This window comes from Carassius gibelio, chromosome A21 (assembly GCF_023724105.1).
Source record: "Carassius gibelio isolate Cgi1373 ecotype wild population from Czech Republic chromosome A21, carGib1.2-hapl.c, whole genome shotgun sequence".
NCBI classification, from domain to species: domain Eukaryota; kingdom Metazoa; phylum Chordata; class Actinopteri; order Cypriniformes; family Cyprinidae; genus Carassius; species Carassius gibelio.
The window spans coordinates 5,705,520-5,732,093 of NC_068391.1; the positions used below are offsets into that span (position 1 = coordinate 5,705,520).

The following is a 26,574-nucleotide window of genomic DNA, read 5'->3' on the forward strand; positions in this document are numbered from 1 at the left end:
CTCAGCCATAGTGGAGTTTGGAGTGTGACTGTTTGAGGTTGTGGACAGGTGTCTTTTATACTGATAACAAGTGGAGGACAGAGGAGCCTCTTAAAGAACTTGTTAGAGGTCTGGGAGAGCCAGAAATCTTGCTTGTTTGTAAGTGACCAAATACTTATTTTCCACCATAATTTGCAAATAAATTCATTAAAAATCCTACAATGTGATTTTCTGGATTTTCTTTTTACATTTTGTCTCTCATAGTTGAAGTGTGTATATATATATTCGTTTATATTTGTGTGTTTGTGTATGTAAATTTGTATGTGTTGTATGATATATTTATATAATTATATTTTCATAATTATGTATCTGTATATACTATTTGTGTGCATATATACTGTATGTGTGTATACATATTCTATTTTTATTTATGTTTATAATGCACAATATAATCTATATTTTAGTGTATTTTATAATGTAATATATTTAGCATGGATTATATATTCTTGTGTGTGTGCTATTTGCTATATCAAAAATATGTACTGTATTAGCCAGTCTAAACAGTCTGAAGAAAAGCTCATATAAATTTAATCTTGCTGCGTCAAGAATTTTTGTTAACACCACTTTGGCAAAAAGAAATGTTGGGGTTACTTTAGTAACTTACTAGTATGCTATTACACGTCTGGTACATCAGTACCTGAAAACGAGACTCAAAGCGGTTCTCGTTTTAATTCCCCGCCTGTCAATCAAGCGCTTTAGCCAATGAAAGAGCGCCCTGTTGGCCCTTCTGAGTTTCCAGTCGTCCCGCCCCTCACTGCGCTACGTCAGCACTCTGACTCAAACATGGCGGTGTCCATAGCCAAGTGCCTGGCAGCTTATGGCTATTTATTACTAATATCTTTAATATTTCCACACGCTTTCGCCGACAATGCTGCCGAGGATTCGCCGCACCGGCGCTTTGAGTATAAATATAGTTTCAAAGGGCCACATCTGACACAGAGTGATGGAAGAATCCCATTCTGGATTCATACTGGAAGTAAGTTTATCCATCCATCTGTGTAACTGTTATCTGTCAGTATGTTTAGTCCATGTACATACTTGTAGTTTAAATTCCCCATTAAATTTATGTGAAGTTGCATTAAAATAAAACGAACCAGTGGTGCAATTATTATTGAATGAATGAGTGAATAACAGATTGCATTGCTTTTGCATGTTTTTGTTTTGTAATGATGCAAATTATGATTTTTTGTAACATATCTTAAAGTAAACCATGCGCACACTCGTTTCTGATATGTCTGGTGCACTGCCAGCTGTGTTTTTATGGTGTGTTGAGAAAACATCTACTTTTTACTTTTTACTTTCTACTTAATAAAAAGTGTCATTTTTGATTGGTCTTCAGATTCACATAATCATCTTTTATGCCTAATTAAATTATTAGTAAACATATGCATGCAGTTTCACAGCTGACATGGCACTAGTTTTCCTAAAGGGTTAAACAAATCTGTCTCAGCATGTGCCGAGAGCAAAGTTCTGTTTTGCAACACTTCCCAAATCTCTCAAATACACTGCACATATTAGCCTGAAGGAGCAAAAAATCTACCGTTTACTTAGTCAATAGATTTAATGTTGTGATTTATGTCCTGTTGTTCTGTTTAAATTGATTTATCTAAACAGAGAAGAATGCTGTCAGGGAAGAATGTGCTCATAAACCTGGTATTTTGCCAGATATTACATGGGTGTGTGATGATAAAATTATATAACGTAATTATTTTCTGTATTCTCTAATAAAGCAATAAGTCCCAAGACGCCGTTGTTTACATTGAATTTATAACACTTAAGGGGTGTTGTTAGAAACCTAAAACCCCCTTAGCTGTTATTAATTTACTTTGAACCATGGCTTCACCCAGCTTATTGCTTTTATAAAACTGTTATTTCATATTTGTAGTAAGGTTCCACCAAATAAAATGGCAAATAAAGTGTAATGATATAAATAAAACTGTATTTTCACCAAACATGTACTTGCTATGTACTTCCTCAGTTGTGGTTCTAACAAAGTGGTTGCAAAGCAACACACAGAAGTAAACAAGTATGTTTATAGTGTAATTTACAACAGCTTCAAATGTGGCTCAACCAAGCGGCAACCTCCCGCTCTCTCTTATGAAGCCAACAAGGAAGTGACTTTAACCGTAATTCATTGACTGGTCACTAGAGGCTGACTTAAAAATGGAGTCAATCCCATAGAAAAAAAATTTGGTCTATATAGCTAATTTTGCCCTTCATGACGACTGTGAGGGGGGGGGGGGGGGCTAGATTTATTTATTTATTTTATAACTCATCCATTTAAATTATATTATATTAAGTTATGCATAATTAATGGCTCGGCCACTTGAGTGGCAGGTGGATTGCTGCTGCTGTCACCGCTGTCGTGCTAGGTGGGCGTGGTTTCGGCAACCAGCTCCTGCCTTTTTGCCCATTTTCGGTATCCAAGAGTGACTTTTGGATTCAAAAACAGTCTTCGGAAACCTATTGGTGACGTAACAGATGCCATGTCCGTGTTTTTATACAGTTTATGGTTTTTATCATCTCTGTGATGTCACCCGTAGACTACTGAATCCACCTGTCACTCAACTTACTATATAGATCAAAATATTTTTTTTTGAACCAAGCTGTAAACTTTTTTTTGTTTGTTTTGCTGCTGTAAAGTTGGGCGTTTTAACATGGGGAGTCTATGGGACTGACTGCCTCATGAAGCCAGCCTCTAGCGGCCAGTCGATGAATTACAGTTTAAGTCACTTCCTTGTTGGCTTCAGGAGAGAGAGCAGGAGGTTGCCGCTCAGGTTTTATACAGTCTATGAGCTCAACCAATCAGAATCAAGGACCGGAACTATCCGTTTTATAATGTAAGATATATATCAGATATACTGATAATTTTGGTAACTGACACATGCTCAGAAACCAGCTTTCTTACCTCAGCTACCTGGTTTTGAGAAACGACCCTTTAATAATTAAAAAAAAAAAAAATAAATTGGCAAAACTTGTTTACATCAGATCAGGCTGCTCAATGATCAGTATATTCTTAATATTATTATTATTAAATAATAAATATTAGATAATTTTCTATTCATGCATTTTCCCATTTCCATCTTCTCTCCAGATGCCATTCCTAGTTCAGATCAGATCCGAATCACCCCCTCTCTGCGAAGCCAGAAGGGTTCGGTATGGACAAAAAACCCCGTAAGTTTTGAACACTGGGAAGCTGAAGTGACATTCCGTGTGTCTGGACGAGGACGAATGGGAGCAGATGGATTGGTAAAGATATTATTATTAATATTATTCTAATAAATATAATATAAAATAACTGTTTATTTTTTTGTATATGTGAGACTCATTTGTACATTTGTGGCTATAGGCACTTGTAAACATATAGAAGCACAGACATACATTGTTGATGACAGTGGAGGGTCATGTTGACACTTTAACACAGTTCAGATTTTTTTTACTCTACGGTTAAATCTTGTTATTGTAAAATATTATTGTAACTTAAAATAACTGTCTTCTATTGTAAGATAATTATCTTTATTCAATAAGGTATCATTCTGATCACTAAAATTATTAATACTAAGTAAATACTAAGAAAAAATTACACTTACTGTAGTTACAGTAATTATTTTCTCTGAATTTCATTCCATTTTAATTCTATAATTCTATATTATATTAAAAATGTAAAACATTCTATTTAACACCTCAGTTGGATATGACCATAAACTAATTAATATTCATGAGCCATTTCATGACATCACCAACCTTAACCATTAACTAAAACTGGTAAAACATGTTTGTTAATTTAAATAAAATTAAAAATAAACATTTAATGAAAAAAAAATATTATTAATTTATTATTATTAATTATTTTAGGTAGATGCCAAGGCAAGATTTCTCATTTGTATATAATTGAAGTTAAAGCACTAAAATTACAAAATAAAAAGATCATTTAAAATGATATTTATTACTGTGATACAAAGCTGAATTTTCAGACCATGATCTTTCAGAAATCATTCTTATAAGTTCATTTGCTGCTCAAGAAACATTTCATATTCTGTTGAGAACAGATTTTTTCGGAAACCATACTTTTTTCAGGATTCTTTGAATCTCTGAATTTTGCTAATAAACATGACATTTAAAACTTGTACACATCACAAGTGCAAAACCTTAACTGACATGTGAAGGACACGTATATGAAACAGCATATGTAAAACAGAAGCTGTGAAACAGTCAAGCAGAAGGGCAGTGTGTCTGCTTCCTGTGAAGTCATGTCTAGAAATCAGAAAATCATAGAGACTTGATGGTGGAAACGTTTTCCTAACAGCATAGAAATAATCTAACAGCTACTCAGAACACCTGCATAGTCATGACCGGGCAACCACCCGGAACACCCTAGCAGTGTGCCAGCAGTTTTGCATGAGCAAACAACAGTCGCATTTAGTTAAATGTTACTATTATTTCTTTTCACAAACCATTAAATTGTAGGTTTGCATTTCAAGTTCATTATGATTCATCATGAGCTTATTTTGTGTGGCTGCGTTACTGGGTGCTATACAGAATTAACTTGCACAAAATATGTTTTTTTTTTTAATTGTTAAAAGTCATTAGGTTTAAATATTTCATCTCACCACAGGCATTTCTTTTTGCACAGAATAAACCATTTTCTCAGGAATAGCATCCATAGGTCAGCCTTGATAAATTCACGTACACTGTTCGGCATTTGCAGTGTAGAATGAGCAATTAAATGTAGTGTTGTACAACTAACATGTGCTTTCTTTGAATTGTCCCACAGTCCGGTGGAGCAGACCACACTGAGCTCAAGCACCACTTACCAAATTATCCATGCTCACTGAAGAAAGTGTCTGTGTGTGTGTGTGTGTTTCTGTAGGCCATATGGTTCACGGCCAGTCAAGGTCTGGAGGGTCCTGTGTACGGGGCTGCTGATCAGTGGAATGGCGTGGGAATATTCTTTGACTCTTTTGATAATGATGGAAAGGTGATTGGACACAAGTATAATTTTTAAACAAATGCGTTTTCATTATTATAATTTCATTTCAGATTTGTTTATTTAAATGTATGAAAATAATACAATTCTAAATCAGTTTACGATTATAGCTGTATCGAATGTTATTCAGAACTAATAAGTTGCGCTCAAGTAGCTCAAGTTGCATTTTTGCTAAATAAAACTAATTTAAAAAAAATTAAAAAGGGCAATATAGTTACTTTTAAAGGGTATTTTTATATTAAATTTTTTTCTGATCTGACTCCATAATATAACATTTTAAAGATATCATACTTGTAAAAATGTATTCATCTGCGTGATTGTTTTTAATCATTTTTCAGCCCTAGAATTTGTAATTTTTAGTTCATTGAAAAATTAGTTTTTTAACACTTGATTGTATCCGAAAAATTTACCCAATAATGTTTGTTTTTGAACGATGTGCATTTTTCAGTCAAAACAACTTAAGGTAAAGCTAAATATATATTTATCAAAGGATTATGATTATGTGTTTTGCGTTGGCCTCAGGAGCAAACAGCAAAGTTCCTCAGTGGATTTGTTTTGTGCCTCCTCTGTACTAAATAAGGATTATGTCTCTCTTCTCTGTGACCTTGCTATTGTAGAAAAACAACCCTGCTGTCCTGGTGGTGGGTAACAATGGGAAACTTATTTATGACCATCAAAAGTAAGTAAACCTATCCTCCTTGCTGACATCGGTGCTCTTATTTTTAAATTTGAACAGAGATTAGGAAATATGATGATTTATGAGAGAGTCTAATCCTCTGTCTGTCTTAATGCTTTCACTGTTACTGCACTTAGATTAAATTAGATTCGTGAGCCAGCGGGGGAGAGCTGTCAGCAGCATATGTACTAGACTGTGTGCAAACACAGAAAAATACCCATAGCCCTTCATATTCTTGATATGTTTTTGTTGATTCATTTCATTTAAGTAAATTTTAAGAGAAACAAATTTAGTTTTTTCTAATTGACAAGGGAAAGGAAGCTGTTGTTGTTGGTGTTGTCTTTGTGTTTACATATATGATAAAACATATTTTTCCTCCAGTGATGGCACAACCCAGTCTCTGGGTACATGTCTTAGAGACTTCAGAAACAAACCTTACCCTGTACGTGCCAAAATCACCTACTACAAGAAAACTTTATCGGTAGGTCAAGTTTATATCACCATAAACCAGTAATAAGATTCAACATACATTCATTCTGAAGAGCTGACTATAATTTGACCAAATTCATCTTTGAGATTTTAAGACAAGTTCAAAAAATAAAATTGGAATATAATATAACGTCTGAATATTCTCGATGGTTTCAGGTTTTCATCAATAACGGGTTCACTCCTGATAAAGATGATTATGAGTTCTGCACCAAAGTAGAAAACATGATCATTCCCGAGAATGGCTATTTTGGCATCTCTGCGGCCACTGGAGGACTTGCAGGTATGTTTTAAAAGTAACCAAATGCAGAGATTTTCTTTGTTATGCTTTGGCTGGATCAGCTAACGAGAAAATAGTTGGCTTTGAACCATTAAAGACATAGTTCTACCTAAAATGAAGGTTCTATTATCCTTTACTCACCCTCAAGAACACACAAGATAATTTGTAGAATGTTGGGAACCAAACTGGTAGCCAATAACGTCCATAGTATTTTTTCCCATACTATGAAAGTCAATGGCTACCGTCAGCTGTTTAGTTACCAACATTGTTATTGATAATACCACCAAAAAAATCTTCTTTTGTGCTCAACAGAAGAGAGAAACTCATACAGGTTTGGAACAACTTGAGGGTGAGTAAATGACAGAATTTTCATAGGGGAAGAAAGAAAGCTGGTGGTACTGAAATTGCACACTGCAGCTTTAAAAATATGGCTAACCAATTTCTTTTTCGACAGATGACCATGACGTTCTGTCGTTTTTGCTGTTCAGACTAACCGAGCCTGGGCAGAATCTGGTACACATTTTCCTCCCCACACATGATTATGATTAAAAAGGATCGGCCATACTTGTTTCAGAAGTGTCTACCTCTTACTTCATTCCTCTTGTTCATTATAATTGGAGGATGCGTAAGTGTGTCTATGTGTGTGAGTGGGTTTGAATGTGTGTTTTGTGTCTTTCTATAAAGCCTGCCCCAGAAAAAGAGATTCCCAAAGAGGAGAAGGACAAGTACCAGGAGGAATTTGAGAATTTCCAACAAGAGCTGGACAAAAGGAAAGAGGAGTTTCAGAAAGAGCACCCTGATGTCCAGGGGCAGCCCAGTAAGTTGCTCTCATTCTGGTTTGACCACTCAGCTTTAGGTTTTCATGATGTTCATTGTCAAAAGACATGAGACACTGACATAAAAACACAGAAATAGAATGATGAAATGTTATTACTAATAAAAACCAGTGCACTTTTTACAAACCCTGTTCTAATCTTAGATCTGATTGGACGAGTCACAACTTTATTTATTTATAAAATATTTTATATTTAGTTTGTTTATTATCCATCCAAGGAAATTTTAGCGGCAAATTTGTATTTTATTTATTTTGTATTTAAACAACAGATTCTGTTTCGACTATGATTCATTTTTTTTTTACTTACTGGGTTGCTTAAAAATGAAAACCCATATTTGTAGAAAAACATCTGTTCAGTGTTTCTCTTCTGGCAGTTGAGGACATGTTTGAAAGTGTTAACGACCGGGAAATCCGTCAGGTGTTTGAGGGGCAGAATCAAATACACCTGGAAATCAAGCAACTGAACAGACAGCTGGCCATGATTCTGGACGAACAACGCCGTTATGTGTCAGTCATCACAGAAGAGATCTCCAAACGTTCGTCACAAGCACAGTCAGGACAGGTAAGACTTGACAAATGCGTTTGAAATATGGCAAACATACATTTAACAGTGTATTAAAACATTAAATGCTAATCTAAAAAATGTTAGCCTGAATGCACTGTAAGTCGCTTTGGATAAAAGCATCCGCTAAATGCATTAATTTAATTTAATGTTGACCAGATTTTCATACTGAATGCTGTGACATGTCATCTCAGATCCATGTTTTTAGATCTAGTCTGACATCTTTTAAAACCTGTTGCTTTATCAGTTTGCGAAGCGCCAAAATTATATAATTGCTTTTAATACTCACAAGTGATTTATTTAATTTATGATCTAAACTGTCCTTGAGTCTAACTAATAGTTTGCATGCTTTATTTAGGCTCCCAATCATGAAATGGACACCATTATCAATACACAACAAGAGGTTTTGAGGAACCTTAATGAATTAAGGTAAGTGCCTAAGGAAAATATTGTTCTCCTGTCAAAAAAAAACTGTTATATTGCAATATTTTACGAAAAATAGGTCATATATGATTTTAACTCTAAATTGCATTGCTGAGAGAAGAAAAGCATAGAAGTTGCATCAGTAAATATGTAAGTCACATTTTATTATTACATTCAGAAATAATATAAAATACCAGTATATAAAACAAAACCTTTACAGACATTAAAAGTATATTTTATTTTCCCTCACTCCACAACAAATCCTTTACATTTAACAGTATTTTGAACAGAACTTAAATGGATAAATACAAAACAAACATGCATTATAGTGGCATTAGTTATCAGTAAAATGTATTATAAATGCCAAGCCTCAACACATTTATTTAAATTGAAACTAACTAATAAAAATTAATATGATATACCTCTGAAAATTCCTAGCCAATTAAGTGTTAAGTCAAAAACAATCTCTGAGTGAGTCAACTACTTACAGGCCTTAGCGCATTACATGCCTTTTACAAAAGGCTGAACAATGCAACAGATTAGGTTTTGTCTGTAAACATCCTGTTTGTTGTGTCTTTACATAAAGATCTAAAGATGTTCATTGTTTAATCCAGATTAAATACATTTGTTTGTTATTCAGTTTTGGCCTCTGTAATGTCAGCATTGTTTTTTTGTTTTGTTAGCGGACGGTTGTTTGTTTTGCTCCAGGTGTTTTTGAAGTGAGGTGTAGACGAAACAAGGATTAAAGCCCAAAAACTAAATCGAATAATAAGGCTTTGGGATTAGACCCCAAAATACAGCATTTAAAACTCTTTTAACTGTGCAAGGAGAGGATTAGCCCACAATAGACTGTTTTTACAACAACTCGGATGTATCCAAACTATACTGATTGTTAAACCGGTTTTTAGAACAACACTTACCGATGGCTTTGTTAGGGATTTAAGCAAGAGATTTGTTTGTGCATTTAGATAAAGAGTTTAGTTGCAGAAGAGCATTGTTTGTAACCTTTAATAACCTAATTACATCTTATATTTTATTAAAACTGAATTTTACTTCAACGGCAAAAGCTTTATCCTTATCTACGCGTTTAAATGATTTGTACATATATTGCGTATAAAGGTTTGCTATTTGGAGCATATGCAAATATTGTTACTTTTAATATTGCTATTAGCTAAACATAATGCAGCAGTCATCATTAAAGGGGGAGAATCAATGCCACATTGTTGCCATATTGGTGGAAAGACGTCAAAAAGATCAGTAATCTGAGTCAATTGTTAATTTAGGCTAATCCTATTGGCACTCGTATTTAAACAGCATTTGGTCTGCAACAAACAAATGCTCCATTGATCGAGTTCATCTTCTAGATTATGTACATATTAAGATCTTGACCTTTTCTTTTTTTTAACCATAATTTCATTTTACTCGTCTTAGCCCAACAAAATGACTTATCTGATGGGGAAAAGTGAATTCCTCTGGCATATAGTTCATTTGAAGTGGATAAAGATTACTTGGGAGGGTTACTAAATGTTCACTTTTTGCCTCAAGGCAGATTAGAGTCTTTATTTTATTTTTTTCTCCCTTAAGAAACAAATTTGATTTTGTTTAGGCTCCTTATGGGCCTCTGTTTGATGGATTAAATGCGAATCTTTAAATATATCCATCATACACCAGCAAATACACAGTCTGCTTCTGATTGCTTTCTTGTCTTTGTAATTCCCCAAGGAGACTGTGCTTATGACTTACCAAATGCTTTCATTTTGTCCATCCCCTCATATTTTTTTTTATCCTAGTAATCATCCTAGAATTCTGAAGACGATATCCAAAGAAATGGGGTTCAGGCACCGGATAATACGTGATCAGTAAAAAATGCGAGTTAAGCAGATAAATTATCTTAAATTTCGAGATGTGTTCCTGATTAAAAGGTTAAACTGTGTGCTGCTCTTTTATAATATGCTGACCATAAATTTGACCTTATTTTGATTTAAAAATTAATTATTAAAAGAAAAAGGTTTTAAAAAATTTTATTTACATTAACATTCCTTTTTTGTGTGTGCATCATAAAATAATTAGATATACAAAATGTTTCTCTAATTTCCATAGTGCTTTCTTTTTAATGCAGCATTAAAGTGTTTTCTAGATTGTTTGTCTTATACTCATAACAGTTATAAATGGATAATTATTTTATTTATACGTGTAAGATTTGTATATTATTCCATTTTAAGCATACTGCTTCTAGCCAAATGAAAGTGTCCCCTTGAGGAAAGCTGTGGCATGGCCTGAATGGGTATTTATTAATCATCTGAAATATGTTTGGGAAAGGGACCATGTTTTTTAGGAAGATTAATTTAGCAATCATTGCTGCTTGAGCTGCAGGGTAATTTCATTTTTTCTATGAGGCTGAAGGATATATGGCCTTTTGGTGAGAGTTAAGAGGAGGCTTAAAAGATTAGATTGGGACAATTCACTGAAATATTAAGATTAAGATTTTGTTGGCCGAGGACCTTGGGCACAGCAGTCATTTGCCAGTGTAATCAGAGACAGCAGCATTTACATGCAGTTCTATCAAGATGTAATTAGAGGTGTGAGAAAGGCTCAAAACCTTTAGACCAGACAGAGCTGTACAGCAAGTGTAGATGATATTTGATTTGTTAGGTTTTACAGTCTTATTGAGATTAGATGTTTGTTAAACTAAAAATATCTTGCCATTTTAAAATCGGAGCCTTGGGGAAAAAGATGTATGCCATAAGTTGTATTGAAAAAATATTATATTAATCTATTTCTCTAAAGTTGAATTACCCATGAAACCATGGACATTTTTGGAGACCATCACATACCAATAAGTAGGGAGGGAGTGGAAATTATATTTTTGCATGGTCATGTCTACAATAGAAATAATGTCATGAAATCCGAAAAACATGAGCTTTGTCTTAAGAATCCGATCAGATATTCTAAGCGTAACGTTGTTTTATACATTTAAAACATACATGAAGTCTTGTGATTCTCCATCTCAGAGGAATCGATTGCTTGATAAGATACTGTTGTATGCAAACAGGCAGCATCTGGACCCGTCTGGCATGCACAATTTGAAAATTTTAACTTTTCTTCTCGAATAATTACTGTATTTTTCGGACTAAAAGTCGCACCTGAGTATAAGTCGCATCAGTCCAAAAATGCGTCATGAGGAGGAAAAAAACATATATGAGTCGCACTGGACTATAAGAAGCATTTATTTAGAACCAAGAGAAAACATTACCGTCTACAGCCACGAGAGGACGCTCTATGTCTTCAGTGTAGACTACAGGAGCGCTGAGCAGCATAGAGCGCCCTCTTCGCGGCTGGAGACGGTAATGTTTTCTCTTGGTTCATGTCTTGGACCAGCCAAACTATGAAAAAAAGTGCGACTTATAGTCCGGAAAATACGGTAATAGTATTTTACATGCGCTCTGACTCATGTATGTTTTTGTTCTGGTTTGCACTAATGTTGTTGTAATGTTGCGTTGTGGTCTGTAGGAACTCAGTGTCAGACTTCAAGCAGTTGACAGTGGGTCAGCAGCATGGTAACGCAGCCGGACTAGGATCATATGAGACAGTCCAGCACTTCAATGACATCAAGGAGCATTTGCATGTCGTCAAGAGGAACATAGAACACATAATTCAGAAAAATCTAGTAAGTTAAAAATAAACCAGCATTTCTGATATGGGCTTATCTGACGAATAGTCATATAGTCATAATCAAATAGTCCAACCAACTTGTTTTCATTTTTGATGACATGATGCATTTTATTGGTATGCCTTTCAGGATTATCATCGTAAACTAAAACCATATTTTATTTTAAATAAAATAAACTTTTACTGAGGTCAAATATAAAATAAATTGTACTTGTTTTATTTCACTTGTAGCCAAGCTAACCTTTCTCATTTTATTTTTTAACATGATGTATTATTACTTAATATATTTTACATTACATTATAGAATATCTAGTCATTTACTAGGGCTGTGCAAGAAAATCGAAGATGATTTTCATGTGCATCTACAGTAGTCAGTAAAGGCGCTCCTGTAATTATTGGTATATCTCCAGCAGGTGCGTTCAGGTCAGGATTGCCAGGTTTTCAAAACAAAACCTGCCCAATTGCTTCTCAAAACTTGTCCAATCACGTTTTGTTCCGGTCGATAAAATACAAATTTTTTTGGCTGGGTTGCCTTGGTAAATTTCTCATTTTAGTGGCTAAATATCACATTATTGGGATTGGGGATGCTTCAACCCGTGAACATGAAAAACAACCGCGGACTTGGCAACACTGTTTGGCCTTTACTACACACAGCCGTTATTCACTGACAATCTACACAAAATCGATTTTAAAATCGCAGGTGATTCTTTGTCGATTTTTGAAAGTGATTTTGTCCGTGAACTACGGCTATGGCAACCCCACCCCCACCAAAAAACTTATATTTTAACCCTGGGACGAAATTATTACCGGGGAACCCACTGGAAATGTGATTGGGCTAGTTTGGAGAAGCAACTGGGCAGGCATTGTTGTGAAAACCTGGCAACCCTGATCTGAACGCATGTGATGGAGATATACTACTAATTACAGGAGCACCTTTACTGATGAGATGCGCATGAAAATCGCATTCAATTTTTTTTTGCACAGCCCTATCATTTACCAGCCCCCCTCCCCCTTCACTTCTCTGTGTGTTTTCTGCCTTGTTTTAAATTGTCTATGTTCTAATAAATTAATTTAAAAAAGTGCCAATGACTCCTTTTTTGGTCACGATCCTTAGAATCCTGCGGAGAAGGTGAAGTGTCCTGAACTTCCTCCTTTACCCACCTGCCTCTCTACCACACACTTTGTGATCTTCATCGTCATGCAATCCCTCCTCTTCTTCTGCTACATTATGTACAAGTGAGTGAATTTGAATGTTGCAGCATTCGTGCAAAGCTCTTTAAGAGGTATGTAAATGGAAAAAGTGTTTTGTTCCTTTTTGATTGGGTGCTTCATTAAGCTTCAGTTTTTGGATTCTTGTGATGGCTTCCTCGGATGCTTTGGTAGTTAAAGGACTGAAACCTCTCCCATTGTCTTTAAATTAAAAGATATCTTGTTAACAATGAAAAAGCAAGACGGATATCAGTCAAGATAGAAATTTTGTATGAAGAGAACAAAAATGAAGACCATTTTAAAATATGTATTTTGTCATAGACGGTGTTTTAATTCGATTTCTTCTCCTTCCAGGAGTCAGCAGGAAGCAGCAGCTAAGAAGTTTTTTTGATGATCCTTAGCTCTTGGTAAACACAGCACAACATGTCCTTTTTTTTTTTTTTTTTTTTTTTTTTTTTGTTAATTCAAGATTGTTTGTTTTCTGTTTGCAAACTGTAAATTATTATACTTGAAAACTTTAGTATTTTGTTTGAGATTTCTTTTTTAATTCTTGATTTTTAATTTGATCAGAGTTGTACAGTGTTTGAATGGCTGCTCTTTTCCAAGTCTGTGTGTGGCATTTGCAGTGGAAGATTCCTGAATATGATGTAATATATTCTTAAGAGGTCTGACATTATATTTACTGTTCAATACTGGTCCAGGAATCATTTCATAAACTCAATCACTGTCCCAGGAGCGTTCTGAGCTGTGGTAAAAAAAAAGAAAGTAATCGCAATACGATCAAATATTTTAACGCATGCCCTTTGGTAATGCCTCTACAATAAGGCAGATTTTTCATCCAGAAGTGTTAAAGCTTTATTGTATTGGTGAAAGTAAGAACCTGAAGGTTGTGAATGTGTGTTTTGAATCTTAAAAAACTAAAATGTTTTTCTTCTCAAACAATTTACATAAAACACAAATCGAAAACTTTTCGTGTGGTCTCATTTTTATTGAAAAATCTTGTAGGTGTATATGTTCTATATGTTGCCTGTTGCTGTAGTGTATTTTCAGCTCACTCTGTGTAAATGAGTAGCAAAAGTGCGGCTGGAGGTTTTGAGCTCCTGGATGCAGATGTAACTGTCTCATCATAATGTAAGAGCCCCAGCCATGAGGCATAGCGCTGCTCTGAAGCGTCTATGATTATGATTTAAAATGTTCTATATTAATGATCCATTACACAGGAAGTTACCACTGTTATGATCTGAATGACTGCTTAGATGCTACAGGCCATTGGTGTCCTTGTCACTATCATCCATTTGTGACATTAAGTGACGTGGCATTCAGCCAAGTATGGTGACCCATACTCAGAATTTGTGCTCTGCATTTAACCCATCCAAAGTGCACACACACAGCAGTGAAAGTGAAAGTGACGTGACCTACAGCCAAGTATGGTGACCCATACTCCGAATTCGTGCTCTGCTTTTAACCCATCCAAAGTGCACACACACACACTGTGAACACACACCCGGAGCAATGGGCAGCTATTTATGCTACGGCGCCGGGGAGCAGTTGGGGGTTTGGTGCCTTGCTCAAGGGCAAGTGGTATTGAAGGTGGAGAGAGAACAGTACATGCACTCCCCCCACCTACAATTCCTGCCAACCCAAGACTCGAACTCAAAATCTTTCGATTGTGAGTCAGACTCTCTAACCAATAGGCCACGACTCCCCCAAAGTATTGCGCTGGGAATCCTGGGATATGCTGATGATTCTTAGCACTGATAATCCAACAGCCGTCCCGTCCCTCTTTCTCTCTTCGCTCTCAATCACTGCTCTCTGCTCCGGCTTGATTGTGTACTCTCACTCTCTCCCCCACCCCCTCTTCTCTCTCTCTCTCTCTCTCTCTCTTCAGGGGATTACACTCAGAGATGTCCTGTCTGTTTAACACATCTGTCACTCCATCCCTCCATGCTGAGCTCACTGGCCCTAACAGGAGATGCAGTTGTGAACCATCTCCTCTATAATTTAATTACCAAGTTCCTTAAGGACACTTTAATTATTCCTAGTGCTTTGAATGATGGGCAGGGTTTTTTTTTATTTTTTATTTTTTTGGTGCATTTGTGTCTGTGACTCATTTCATCGCACTTCCTGTATGAATAGTAGTTGCGTCCTTTCAAGGCAACCATATTGTCACCCGAGATAAATTCAAATTTTAAGAACCCTGTCCACAACAATTCAATCTTAAAATGACCTTCCCTTCGGGTATAGTATTTTTTTTAGCAAATTTGTGTTTTCAAAAGGCCCATAATTGAACAATTATGGGACTGTGGGGACACAATGATGACCTTTCTGCTGTGTCTTCACCTTGGACAGGCATTGTCAGCTTCAGTTTTGACTGTGTCAGAGCTTTAATAGGAGATAACAGACTCACAAAATGAGAGTTTTGTTGGACAATAGTCGGACTACAATATGAATTGACCTGAGGTACTTGTCAACAGCGAATAAAAAGAGACCTTTCGGTAATTACAGTTTTTTTTTTTTTTTTACAAGGGTCATGGGAGTTCGTTGGAACACTACCTTTGACTGGTTTAGGATGGTTTTAACATTAGACAATCCAGGGTCATATTTTGGGCAGTGAAACTGGTGTGGTCTCACCGGGCACTGCATTTTGAGAGGTCACTGTGGCGAACGGACCGAGGGGGACAAACCTCTCACCCTGACACCCACCCTTCTCGCGAACACACAACATCATCTGGAAAACCAACTAGAATACTTGAAGACCAGTTTGTTCAGGTTAAGAGACCATCTGTTTTAAACCAGTGATGACCAGAAATCCATGGTGAGCTTGTTCAGGAGTGATCTTCTTTTCAGGCAATATTTTACATCATGTTTAATAATTATTATCTGTCTATTTTAAATCTTCTCTGCTGACAAGTTCTGGAAACTGCTGGATATGGTGTATAAAATCATACCACCTCATCATCATCATCATCATCATCATCTTCACGTCCAGTTGTTTGTAATCCTGTGGCTGTGCTTTTCCTGGGCTCACAGGAGGTATGAATGGAAAACATTTCAGTCGACCTTTTAGTAATTACTCGCAGTTTATGCTGCTCCATGCGTGAATGCTATGCTACATGCTATGCGTATTGGCAAATTGAGTCATTCCTTGTTAAAGCCATGCTAATTAGACGTTGTAAATATTTGGAAAAAATAGTCCAAGGTTGTTTGCTGATTTTAGCTGGGAACCAGGCTGGTCAATTTAGAAAAGTTTTGAGCACTTGTTAGCTAGTCAGCCTGAAAGACTAATCACTGACCAGCTAAACCAGCCAAACACGAGAGAACAACTACACCAATTGAAGACCAGTTTGGTCACATTGGAAGACCAGCTAACTGTTTTAAACCATCAGAAATCCATGGCAAGTGAAGTTTCATGTTTAGTAACTATTATCAGTTTTTCTATAATTCTCTAAGCAGACTAGAACTGCAGAAGAATCTCCTAGGTGTTTGCAGGTAAATACGGTGTTTGAATATGTAGGTCTTCATCAGGCGGCAACAGATAAATAGGTTTGTAATCCCGTATCTTCTCTGGGCTCACAAATGAGTAAATCTAGTAACGGTTGGTTACGTTGCATTGGTCAGTCCCTTAAGTAATGTGATTAGCGGTCAGTCAGTGGGTGGATGCAACAAACATGACGTCAACGGCGGAGGCTGACCTAGTCTGCAAAACACAGAATTCATAGTTTAAGTTTTCTCTCTGATTGTTGTCTACTATTAATATTTTCCTCTAGTTAGAGCTTTTGACTGATACATGCATTTGAGTTCTTTCACTTTTATTGTGTGGAAGTGAAAGCCACAGCCATCTGTCTCTCAGTGTAGACGGCCGCATCTTAATCCAGATTATGGCTGCGGCATAAACGTGTTTGTTTTTTTTCTCAACAGTGTGTCCTTGATAACAGACAGGCAGGTCAGTTAGCCTAGCTCCAATTAGACCACCGACAATCCATCTGAGGGACCTCTCTGCTGGAAACTAAGGAATTTCACCAAAAGATTTGAGTAAAATCGTAACTTGACATCAATCTAAAGACTCCGACAGAGTGAAAAAATGGCTTTTTTAATTAAAAGCATGGTGGGAAACCCACTGAAGGGAATGGGATTTGGAGGAGGAGAGGAGAAGGCTGAGGAGGAGACCCCCAAAGACCCCGCAGCGGCCGCTGGTATGACTAGAGAAGAATATGAGGAGTACCAGAAACAGCTAGTGGAGGAAAAGTAAGTAAGGTTTGGGCCCCTCATGTCCTATTTGTGCTTACATCCTTAGCATTTAATCACCATGACAAAGTAAATGAAGAATCTATGCCAGCATGAATATTAAGTAGGTATTCTTTAGAGATATTTTTGCTCTTAGTGAGATTAATGCTTTATTGATCCCAGCTGGTGCCTGTTTGGTTCTGGATCCTTAAAGATTATGATACATCACAGAAATTCTGTAATTAAAATACTGCATTGTTGTCCATTGCAAAGGGAGCTGCATAGGTTATCAGAGCAAGAGCATGATACAAACTTAAATCTTAAAGGCATCTGATGTTATCCTATATGATGCATTCATGCGGACATCTGCACCATCTCCGAGTGTAAAAAAGATGATAATGTCAGTGATTAAAGATGAACAGGCTCCATGTTGGTATCAGAAAGCAAGCGTCAGGTGCTAGCTGCTAATCAGTCCTAAGAGCTGGGCTTAGCAAGGGTTATCCTGGCCTTGTTGATCTGGATAAGGCTATTTTTAGAAGCAATCATGATAGAGCGTGAGTAATGAAAGTATGGAATAATGTTAGACCTCTGCATATGTAAAATCTACATTTATTTATTTATATTTATTTTACCGTGCCATAGTTGGGAGCCATTTTGTTTATAGTATACAGTTCTGCTTATAAACAAGGAACATGACTAAATAACTAGATTAACACATGGAATGATGGCATTCATTTCGGTCATAAAAACGTTTGCATATGTACTAAAAAGTATATGCAAACTAACATGCATTTTGAACTCAATTATATATATATATATATATACACCAATCATAAAGATCAAATAGTACAGACAAAAAACATCTGAAGCATGATTGCAACTATAGCCAGTTTAATCCCAAGATTTGCTATTATTCATGTTCAAATGAGATGAGATAACATCTCGCATCAACAGGCTCACTTAAGTAGAAATATGACTAGGCTAGAAACAGATGATTCTTACAGTAAACATACATGCCTGCTGTGAGATTACTTCTGAACATCTGAAGATGTTTGTGTTGCTTCAGATCAAACATCCATAGGATTTTATGATCTAGTTGTTGCTGGTAAACTAAGAGCTTTGCCTGAACAATGCCGGAAGCATCCTGAAGCTCTTCATTATTAAGCTGTAGAGATAAACCCCGGAGATCATTTTATTTGACTGCTACATTGTTTTGTCACGCATGGATTTTTAAACAAACCCTTTGTGCAATGCATGTTTTCCACTGAATTATATGTTTACAGTGGTATGTTGTTGTTTTTTTTACATGAAAAGCACAAGATTTTTTTTAAAGCTAGATTAATATGCTGTATTTGTCTTAGCATGTGATAAAGTGTTGTCAAAACATTTCTGATCCACAGAATGGAAAGAGATGCAGACTTCTTGCACAAGAAAGCAGAGAGGGCGACTCTGAGGGTTTGTCTACGAGAAAAATACAGACTTCCTAAAGTAAGAGCTATTTACTTACTCCCTTGGCAAATGATTCATTCTTTCATTCAAGATTTCCGTTATTATTTATAAACACTACCAGTCCAGTTTAGGGTCAGTCATTTTTTTTAAGTCTCCCATGCTCAAAGAGCCTGAAGATTTTATCCCAAAACAAAATTGTAATTGTAATAATATTTTACCATTTAAAATGACTATTTTCTATTTTAATTTACTTTCAAATGTAATTCATTCCTGTGATGACAAAGTCTTTAGTGTCACATGATCCTTCAGAAATCATTATAATATTAAAATAATTAGTTGAAATCATCTCTAGCATTCCCAGTTTGCTGTGGCTTCCACACACGCACATATACACAAATGCAGCTTCTCCCATAGGGATGCTTTGTTTGGCTCGGAGTTCTTGGCACTTCTGATAAATCAGCTAACCAGATTAAGAGAGTGAACCGAGGTCTGTGCAAGCCTCCAACCATACTGGCTTTCCTTAACATCTCTTCGCCTTTGTACAGCTTCATTATCTCTCTTAAAACCTAAATGTAATGCAATAATGCATACAGATAGTGGAGTCTATTATTATTGTGTATCACAGTGTACAGATCTTTCTGATCCACCCCAAATTCATTGGCCGATGTAAGGCTGGTCAGGATGTTCAATGTAACTGTGCAATGCACCACTGGTCCACATTGTTTTTAGCATTAGACATTAGTGGAATTGTGCTTGAAAATAACATGGTGTGTATTTACCTCTCAGAGTGAGCAGGACGATAACATGATCCAGATGGCAGGAGATGATGTGGATGTTCCCGAGGAGCTGCTGAAGATGGTGGATGAGGATGCCACGGAGGAGGAGGAGAAGGACTCCATCCTGGGGCAGATGCAGAACTTACAGAACATGGACATGGATCAGATAAAAGAGAAAGCCAGTGCTACACTGACAGAGATCAAGTCCAAGGCTGAGGAGAAGTGCTCCGTCATGTAGTGGTTTAACAAATTCACACATCTCTACCAACCACGTCAGGTTTTTGAAATACAGGTTTTGGTACAAAAACCAGGTCAGGTTTTTGAAATACAGTTTTGAGAAACTTTCATTCATGTAAAACGAAGTCACCCAAGGTTTTAGTTCCCAAAGGCTGCAAGATCTTCTCTTGCTTGGCTCCAAGTTTTGCTGCTGGACTTTTTCTTTTGTTTGTGTTTGAATAAATGATTATTGTAGTAAATTCCTCCATTTTCCTTTTTTTTTTTTTTTTTTTTTTTGTATTACCTGTAATAGTATAATATGCAATATTACCTGTAAATATATCTAACAAACATCTAACTTGAACCTGAGGTGGAGAATCTCTGTTTAAATCCCCCTCCTGCTTTTTTGCACAAGGGATGAGATGAATGTGATGCTGTTATTTCTTCTTCTTTTTACTTTTCTTTTCTTTTTTTTCTTTTTGACAGCAGACCATCTAACATTGAGACATATGATGTTGTAATGCAAATTAGGATTATTAAGTCAGAAGTTTTTATGTGAGGTAAATAGGCATGAATAGGATTGATGCCTCATGTGTAAACTGATTAAACGCATGAATAAAACAGTTGATTGAAAAACTGTGAGTCTGTCATGCATGTGTGATCAAAATAAGTTCATGTCTATGAGATTTTACTTGGCCATGACATCTTACTATGTCAATGTTTTATGTCATGTAGGTTTATATTAGCAAGAAAATGACTAAATCCGACTTTAAAAAGGGTCATTTAAACATTTATTTTTATTTTTTAAGAAAATGTGTTACTGCATGACAGGAGTAAATAAAGTGAATCAAAGCTCATGTTTATTGAAAAAAGAAGGCTTTGGACTTTTAAAGATTACCCGCTAATAGGATCATCAGGTCTGAGAGAAGTTAAATGCCTTCAGACATACTGTAGTAACATTGTAATGTTGTGCCTTCACATTATGTGACCTCATTATAGTTCATTTTTATTTATATTGCACCTTGAAAACAACCTTAATGCTGACCAAGGTGCTTCACAAGAACACAATAAAAAAATTGTTTTTAAGTTTCTTTTTCTTTTCTTTTTTTCAGGCCAAATAGGCTAACAGTAAAATAACCAGACAGCTAATTAAAGAAAAAAAAATACTTTATCATAGTTATAGGCCTATATTAAAATTAGAGAACAACGCGGTATATTAAAGTAGCTAGGCTACAATAAGATATAAATGAATGAACGAACGAACGAATGAATGAAATTTTAAAGCGTTAATCAACACATTCAAAGCATCGATTCTTGTATTTTGCGGTGTTTTTGTTTTTCGAGTGTCTGTGAGTATGTGTGTGTGTGTATCTTTCAATAAATCTGGAAATACCAACATTATCTGTTGTAATTAGGGAAAAGCCGAGCAGTTGAAAGGATTGTGCTGTTTTGGACAGAGGGGGAAAGTGTGTAATCCCCTCAAACCAGCGTGTGTCCTGCGGATTATCAGACTGCTGTCAATCTTTATTCGGAGCTAATTACACGTATCCATTCAATATTGGGGAAGTCTGCAAATTCTTCCAATTAACTGCACCTCAATTGTAGGCTCGCTGTCAGGGGTCGCGCGCTTGCTGCTTGAGATCGCGTTTTGTTCAAGTAACAAAATCCCCTAAAACACTCCACGCTCGAAGTAGCTCTTAGCGGTGTTTCGGAGTTGTAATTACAGTAGTTAGGCTGCTTAAATATTTGACCACCAAAACTCAGGATGATTTCATTCTACCCTTACCAATTTACCAGTTTTGTAACATTTGAATTAATTTCAGTGTTTTGTCCTTCACAAACTATCAATAACATTAGGACATTTTCTCCTAGATTTTTTTTATTTTCTTTTTTTTTACTTTTTCTAATTTTTTAATATATATTTCATTTATTTCTTTTTAGTTAGGCTACAACATTTAAAATGCTAACCATTGCCATTTGCGGAGTGTTATGCTAACACATTTTGTTTAAATGTCTGTAACTCAGTGTATTTATTTTATTTTATAACTTTTTGTATTTTATCTTTACGCTGTGTGTTATATTTTATAACGATTGCGTTATATTTTAGCTGCAACGAATTAGTCTAAAATCTACAACCTAAAATGTGTAAAGTAGCTAATTTCAGGTATAAAGAGGCCTAATTCATTTTAAGCATTTTATATGTGTGTGTGTGTGTTCATTTCATTTCACCATGATATGATAAGCTTAAATGAAATCTCAATCAAACAGTGTCTGAAAAAGCTTTGTCGTTGTATTTTTATTTTTTATATTTGTAATTTATTTTTATGACAGTGTCCTGTACGCTACAAGTGATTATTTTGGCGCGAGTGTAGCCTACCACAGAACATTTTACAAACTTGACATTTTTAATGACATTTTGCGCGTGCAGAGATCTTGATTTGTGTCGGAGATGTAATCCCAGCCCCAGTTCCTCTTATTTCTACAGGCCATCAGGATCGAGACATCTGGAGTGGGAAAAGATGATTTAAGATTTATGTAAGGCGGTTTATAAAGCTGCCATTATACCCACAAGTATCTCTGGGAGGAGTTAAATGCTCAGGAACAATACTACATCCCTCATTCCGACCAATCTGACGTTTCTTGACGTGTCGAAGGGGATGTCACTCACACAATAGAGTCCCGGTCGAAGGGGGTCCATATAAGGCCCCTGGGGCCACTGCATCCTCAGTGCGTGCAGGACCACTGCTGGAGAAAGTTGCTTGTGCTGGGACATTATTGTTGGATTATTGGAAATAGAGTGTACTGAAAGAAATAGCCTAGAAAACAGTGGAAATCCTTAGTACTTTCTTCTTCTCTCTTTTTCTTTTGAAACAAAACGTTCGATGAGGCTTGTTGGATCCCAGTCCCAAGATATGGAAGAGCGTCTCTCCCCGTCCGCGCGCTTGGGTCGCAGCCCTGGATCCCAAACGAGGATCCACAGCATTGAATCCATTTTGGGATTTAAAGGAGAGACTATCTTCCAAACGGCTTTTTCTTATCGAGCTATGAAGCCGGTCAAAGACGCTGAGCATCTGTCTTCCCCCAAGAAGGACTCCAAAAACTTTGAAGGTGAGTTAACAGCCTTGCAAAGTAATATGTTTCTCTGGTTTTAAAACTAGACGTTTCGGCAGCACTTTACATTTCATTTTTTAGTCATGAATAAATATCTACAAGTAAGCTACATAACACACATTAAAATATTGATATATAAGGCTATATGAAATCTGTGAAATGTATGAAATGTTTCGGAAATGTTTTTTATTTATTTATTTTTTTTTATTTTAATTAAACCTTTTTAAACGAAAAGAAAAAAAACAGAAGTGTTAAATTATATAAATTTTATTTGAAAAAGTCTAAAATAGGCTAATTCAATAATCAGCTATGGCGATGTTAAAAGTTTAATAACTTGTTAATGTTTTCATCTAAATGTAAATATGAGCAGTTTAATTTAAATAATATATACACGTAACAACTTCTCAATGAAAACTCTGTTTTTTTTTGTTGTTTTTTTTCTACAGGTGTGTGTAGATCCGCCGTCATGGTCAGCCGGGATCTGCTGGATGCGGATGGAGGTAAATTATCGGATGATGAAAATCCCAAGAAAAAGCACCGGCGGAACCGGACCACGTTCACAACCTTCCAGCTGCACGAGCTCGAGAGAGCGTTTGAGAAGTCGCATTATCCTGACGTGTACAGCAGAGAGGAGCTCGCGCTCAAGGTCAACCTGCCAGAAGTTCGAGTTCAGGTGAGCACACACATGATGGACTTACATGTATTTGAGTATAATGATGACACCTGCTAGCAATTGGATCACTTCATCACTGTTCAAAACCTTTCATTTTGCATGTTCCTCCCTTCAGTTTGCAGTGTTGCTAAACAAATATTTCAAGCTCAAATTTAAGGCAAGAAATCATATTTTCGTTTTAAAAATAATAAAATATAATAAACTTAAACAAAATGCAATGTTTATCTAAAGCAACGGGGTATTTACTTTTACAAAATCTTGTTAAAATCTTTAGAAATATTTAAAGTGAATTTTGAAGAAAAATTAATTATCTTGTATTCCATTCATTAAAAGTCAAATTTGACAAATATAAATGGTAAGAGATTTTCATGTGTATTACCAAATAAAAATTGACCGCTGCCTTCTTGATTTTATTATTCTGATTGAAAATATTCAAAAGTAATTTTAGTGACAGCTAATAAAATGTGGCTAATTTGTTTTTAAATATGTGAACTTAATTAAGAATTGGTACATAACAGGCAAAAATAATTTTTGATATTGTTATATATAACATTATGTATAATATATAAAAAAAAATATTAATATTTGACAATATATATATCACATTTTTTGCAAGTGTATTTGAAGGGTTTTTGCAAACTATTACAATTTGAATTATTTAATTATTTGCTATTTTGGCAAATGTATTTGAAGTGTTTTTGACAAAACATCTTCTGTCACAGTTGGACTTGTGAATATGATACTCTTGCATTCTAAACCAAATCCTTTCCATGTCAAATTTCAGGTGTGGTTCCAAAACCGCCGTGCAAAGTGGCGACGTCAGGAGAAACTGGAGGTGAGCTCCATCAAGCTGCAGGAGTCCTCCATGCTGTCCATCCCCAGATCGGGGCCGCTGTCTCTGGGTAGCGGTCTGCCATTAGATCCCTGGCTTACTGGACCGATCACCTCCTCCAGCTCTCCCCTGCAGTCCCTGCCCAGCTTCATCAGCCCTCAGCAGGGAGTACCAGCCAGCTACACCCCTCCACAGTTCCTCAGCTCAGCTACACTCAACCACCCTCTGCCCCATATAGGAGCAGTGTGCCCTCCTCCACCGTCGTATCAGTGCTCAGGCTTTATGGATAAATTTTCACTAGAAGAGTCAGACCCACGAAACACAAGTATCGCCTCACTAAGAATGAAAGCGAAGGAACACATCCAGTTTATTGGGAAGACGTGGTAAACTGAGGATGATGCTGGACTGAGACACTCAGAGACTTGTTTGAATCTCCTTTAACTTTCTAAATCAGACTCTTTTTGAAGAGAAATGGTTTTCCCATCTTCATGTGTGGTTCAGAAACATCCTAGAGTTGTTCTTTAAGGATGACAAGCTTTGTAAAACAAATTTACTGTACCTTACTGTCAATTATTATTTTATTTTTTTTACTTTATTATAAGTTCATTTGATTAAGATTCATTGCTAATTCAAACACACAACTGGACATAATTCTAAAAAATTCTAAAAAAAAAGCACACACACACACACACACACACACACACACAAAACAATCATTTAGAACATTCAAAGAGAGAAATAAAAAAATGCATTATAAATGCATGCATCTAATTTCATTGACCCATTCAAAATCCCCATCGAACCTTTAAAAGAACATTCAGAGCTAGAAGTAGAATGTAGTATGATGCAGATGGTCACTTTCCCTAACATTGTGTTCTGTGTTTTTACATTGTACTGATTAATATTGTATTTTATAATAAAAACATGCTCAGAAAATATATAAATTTCATCGTATCTCCAATAGTTTTAAATGCATAATTTATACATATGATGTATATATAAAGGATGATCCGGTTCACAGGTCATCATCAGACTGTCATGCACTGAGTTCGCACAGCGGAAGAAGCGTCAGTGCGGCACTTCTCCGTGATTACGCCGCCATCTAGTGGTTGCGTTTGGAACATTATTTTCTGGACCTGTGTCTTTACAATCAACCATTACAAAAATGGTGTACTTTAAGGTTTCTGTGGGTGTCCCTATCTAGAAATATAATTTCACCATCACTAAACTAAACTAAATCTGGAATCAGGAATTCTAAACATTTTCAAAGCCAAAGTAAAATGCAATGTCAACTTTTTTTTCTTTTTCATTTCTACTGTGTAAACATAATAGGTGTGATATTATAAATATTTCTGATATACTTTTATAAAGATAATAATATATATTTTTTTATTATTAATTTTATTTGATTGAGATTGCAGATCATCAGTTTAGCTAAATTCCTTCATATACTAGTTTGCATTAGCAGTTGGAACATGTACACCTTTTCCAAATCCGTCAGCTCACATGAACACACCACTATCACCAAATCTGAAGTTCGCCTTTTATGCAGTAACTTTATCAATGATGCAATTACATTCATCTGTGACAATTGAGGAAAGCAAACATCAGAACGAAAACTGTGTGAACTAGATGGGCTTAAGTAAATGAAAGTGGCTTTAGTTGACATCTTTCATTGTTAGAAACATCCGAGTGTATAATTGGAGCCATTATTGTGCACGGACAGCTGAGAGCAGTGAGACAGCTAGACCGTCAACCATTCCAGTTGTCACAGACAATACAGAGATTGTGATTAAGTTTTTCAGATGGTCATTAGTGTGCGCTGAAGAGTTTTCCTGTCACCTGCCTGTCTCTGTTAAGTGACTGCTTGACTAAGCAGGTTATGGCCAACCCCCTCAAGAGATCGATCATAACCTGTAACAAATTGCTTTTGGAATGAGACTGGGTCTTTAAACTCTCACACTAAATGTTATATGCACATTCAGCTCAGCACATTCTCTATTTAGTTGTGATTCATGGACCATAAAGAATTCATATGATAATGTAAAAAAGTATAGAATTACATTTTGCTGAAAATGTATTCCCCCTCAGGGCATCTGAGATGTAGATGACTTTGTTTCTTCATCA

The 26,574-nt window shown here is 36.0% G+C and overlaps 3 protein-coding genes across 3 annotated transcripts; all 3 read left to right on the top strand.

Moving 5' to 3' along the window:
* The first annotated feature begins 782 nt into the window (after nt 1-782).
* On the top strand, nt 783-14,132 carry LOC127941456 (protein ERGIC-53). The gene is made up of 13 exons (XM_052536511.1): nt 783-1,015; nt 3,134-3,288; nt 4,910-5,017; nt 5,644-5,705; nt 6,084-6,183; nt 6,348-6,471; nt 6,923-6,981; nt 7,153-7,285; nt 7,678-7,865; nt 8,224-8,294; nt 11,799-11,955; nt 13,072-13,193; nt 13,521-14,132. The coding sequence occupies exons 1-13, from the start codon at nt 823-825 to the stop codon at nt 13,555-13,557; spliced, it is 1,509 nt and encodes a 502-aa protein (XP_052392471.1). The 5' UTR covers nt 783-822; the 3' UTR covers nt 13,558-14,132.
* Nucleotides 14,133-16,888: 2,756 nt separating this feature from the next.
* Nucleotides 16,889-20,467, top strand: LOC127941459 (complexin-4-like). Its single transcript, XM_052536515.1, has 3 exons — nt 16,889-17,411; nt 18,791-18,878; nt 19,626-20,467. The coding sequence occupies exons 1-3, from the start codon at nt 17,248-17,250 to the stop codon at nt 19,851-19,853; spliced, it is 480 nt and encodes a 159-aa protein (XP_052392475.1). The 5' UTR covers nt 16,889-17,247; the 3' UTR covers nt 19,854-20,467.
* Nucleotides 20,468-22,544: 2,077 nt separating this feature from the next.
* LOC127941458 (retinal homeobox protein Rx3-like) lies at nt 22,545-25,381 on the top strand. Its single transcript, XM_052536514.1, has 3 exons — nt 22,545-22,939; nt 23,389-23,615; nt 24,400-25,381. Exons 1-3 carry the CDS (start codon nt 22,714-22,716, stop codon nt 24,832-24,834), a joined length of 888 nt encoding a protein of 295 aa, XP_052392474.1. The 5' UTR covers nt 22,545-22,713; the 3' UTR covers nt 24,835-25,381.
* Nucleotides 25,382-26,574: the final 1,193 nt, after the last annotated feature.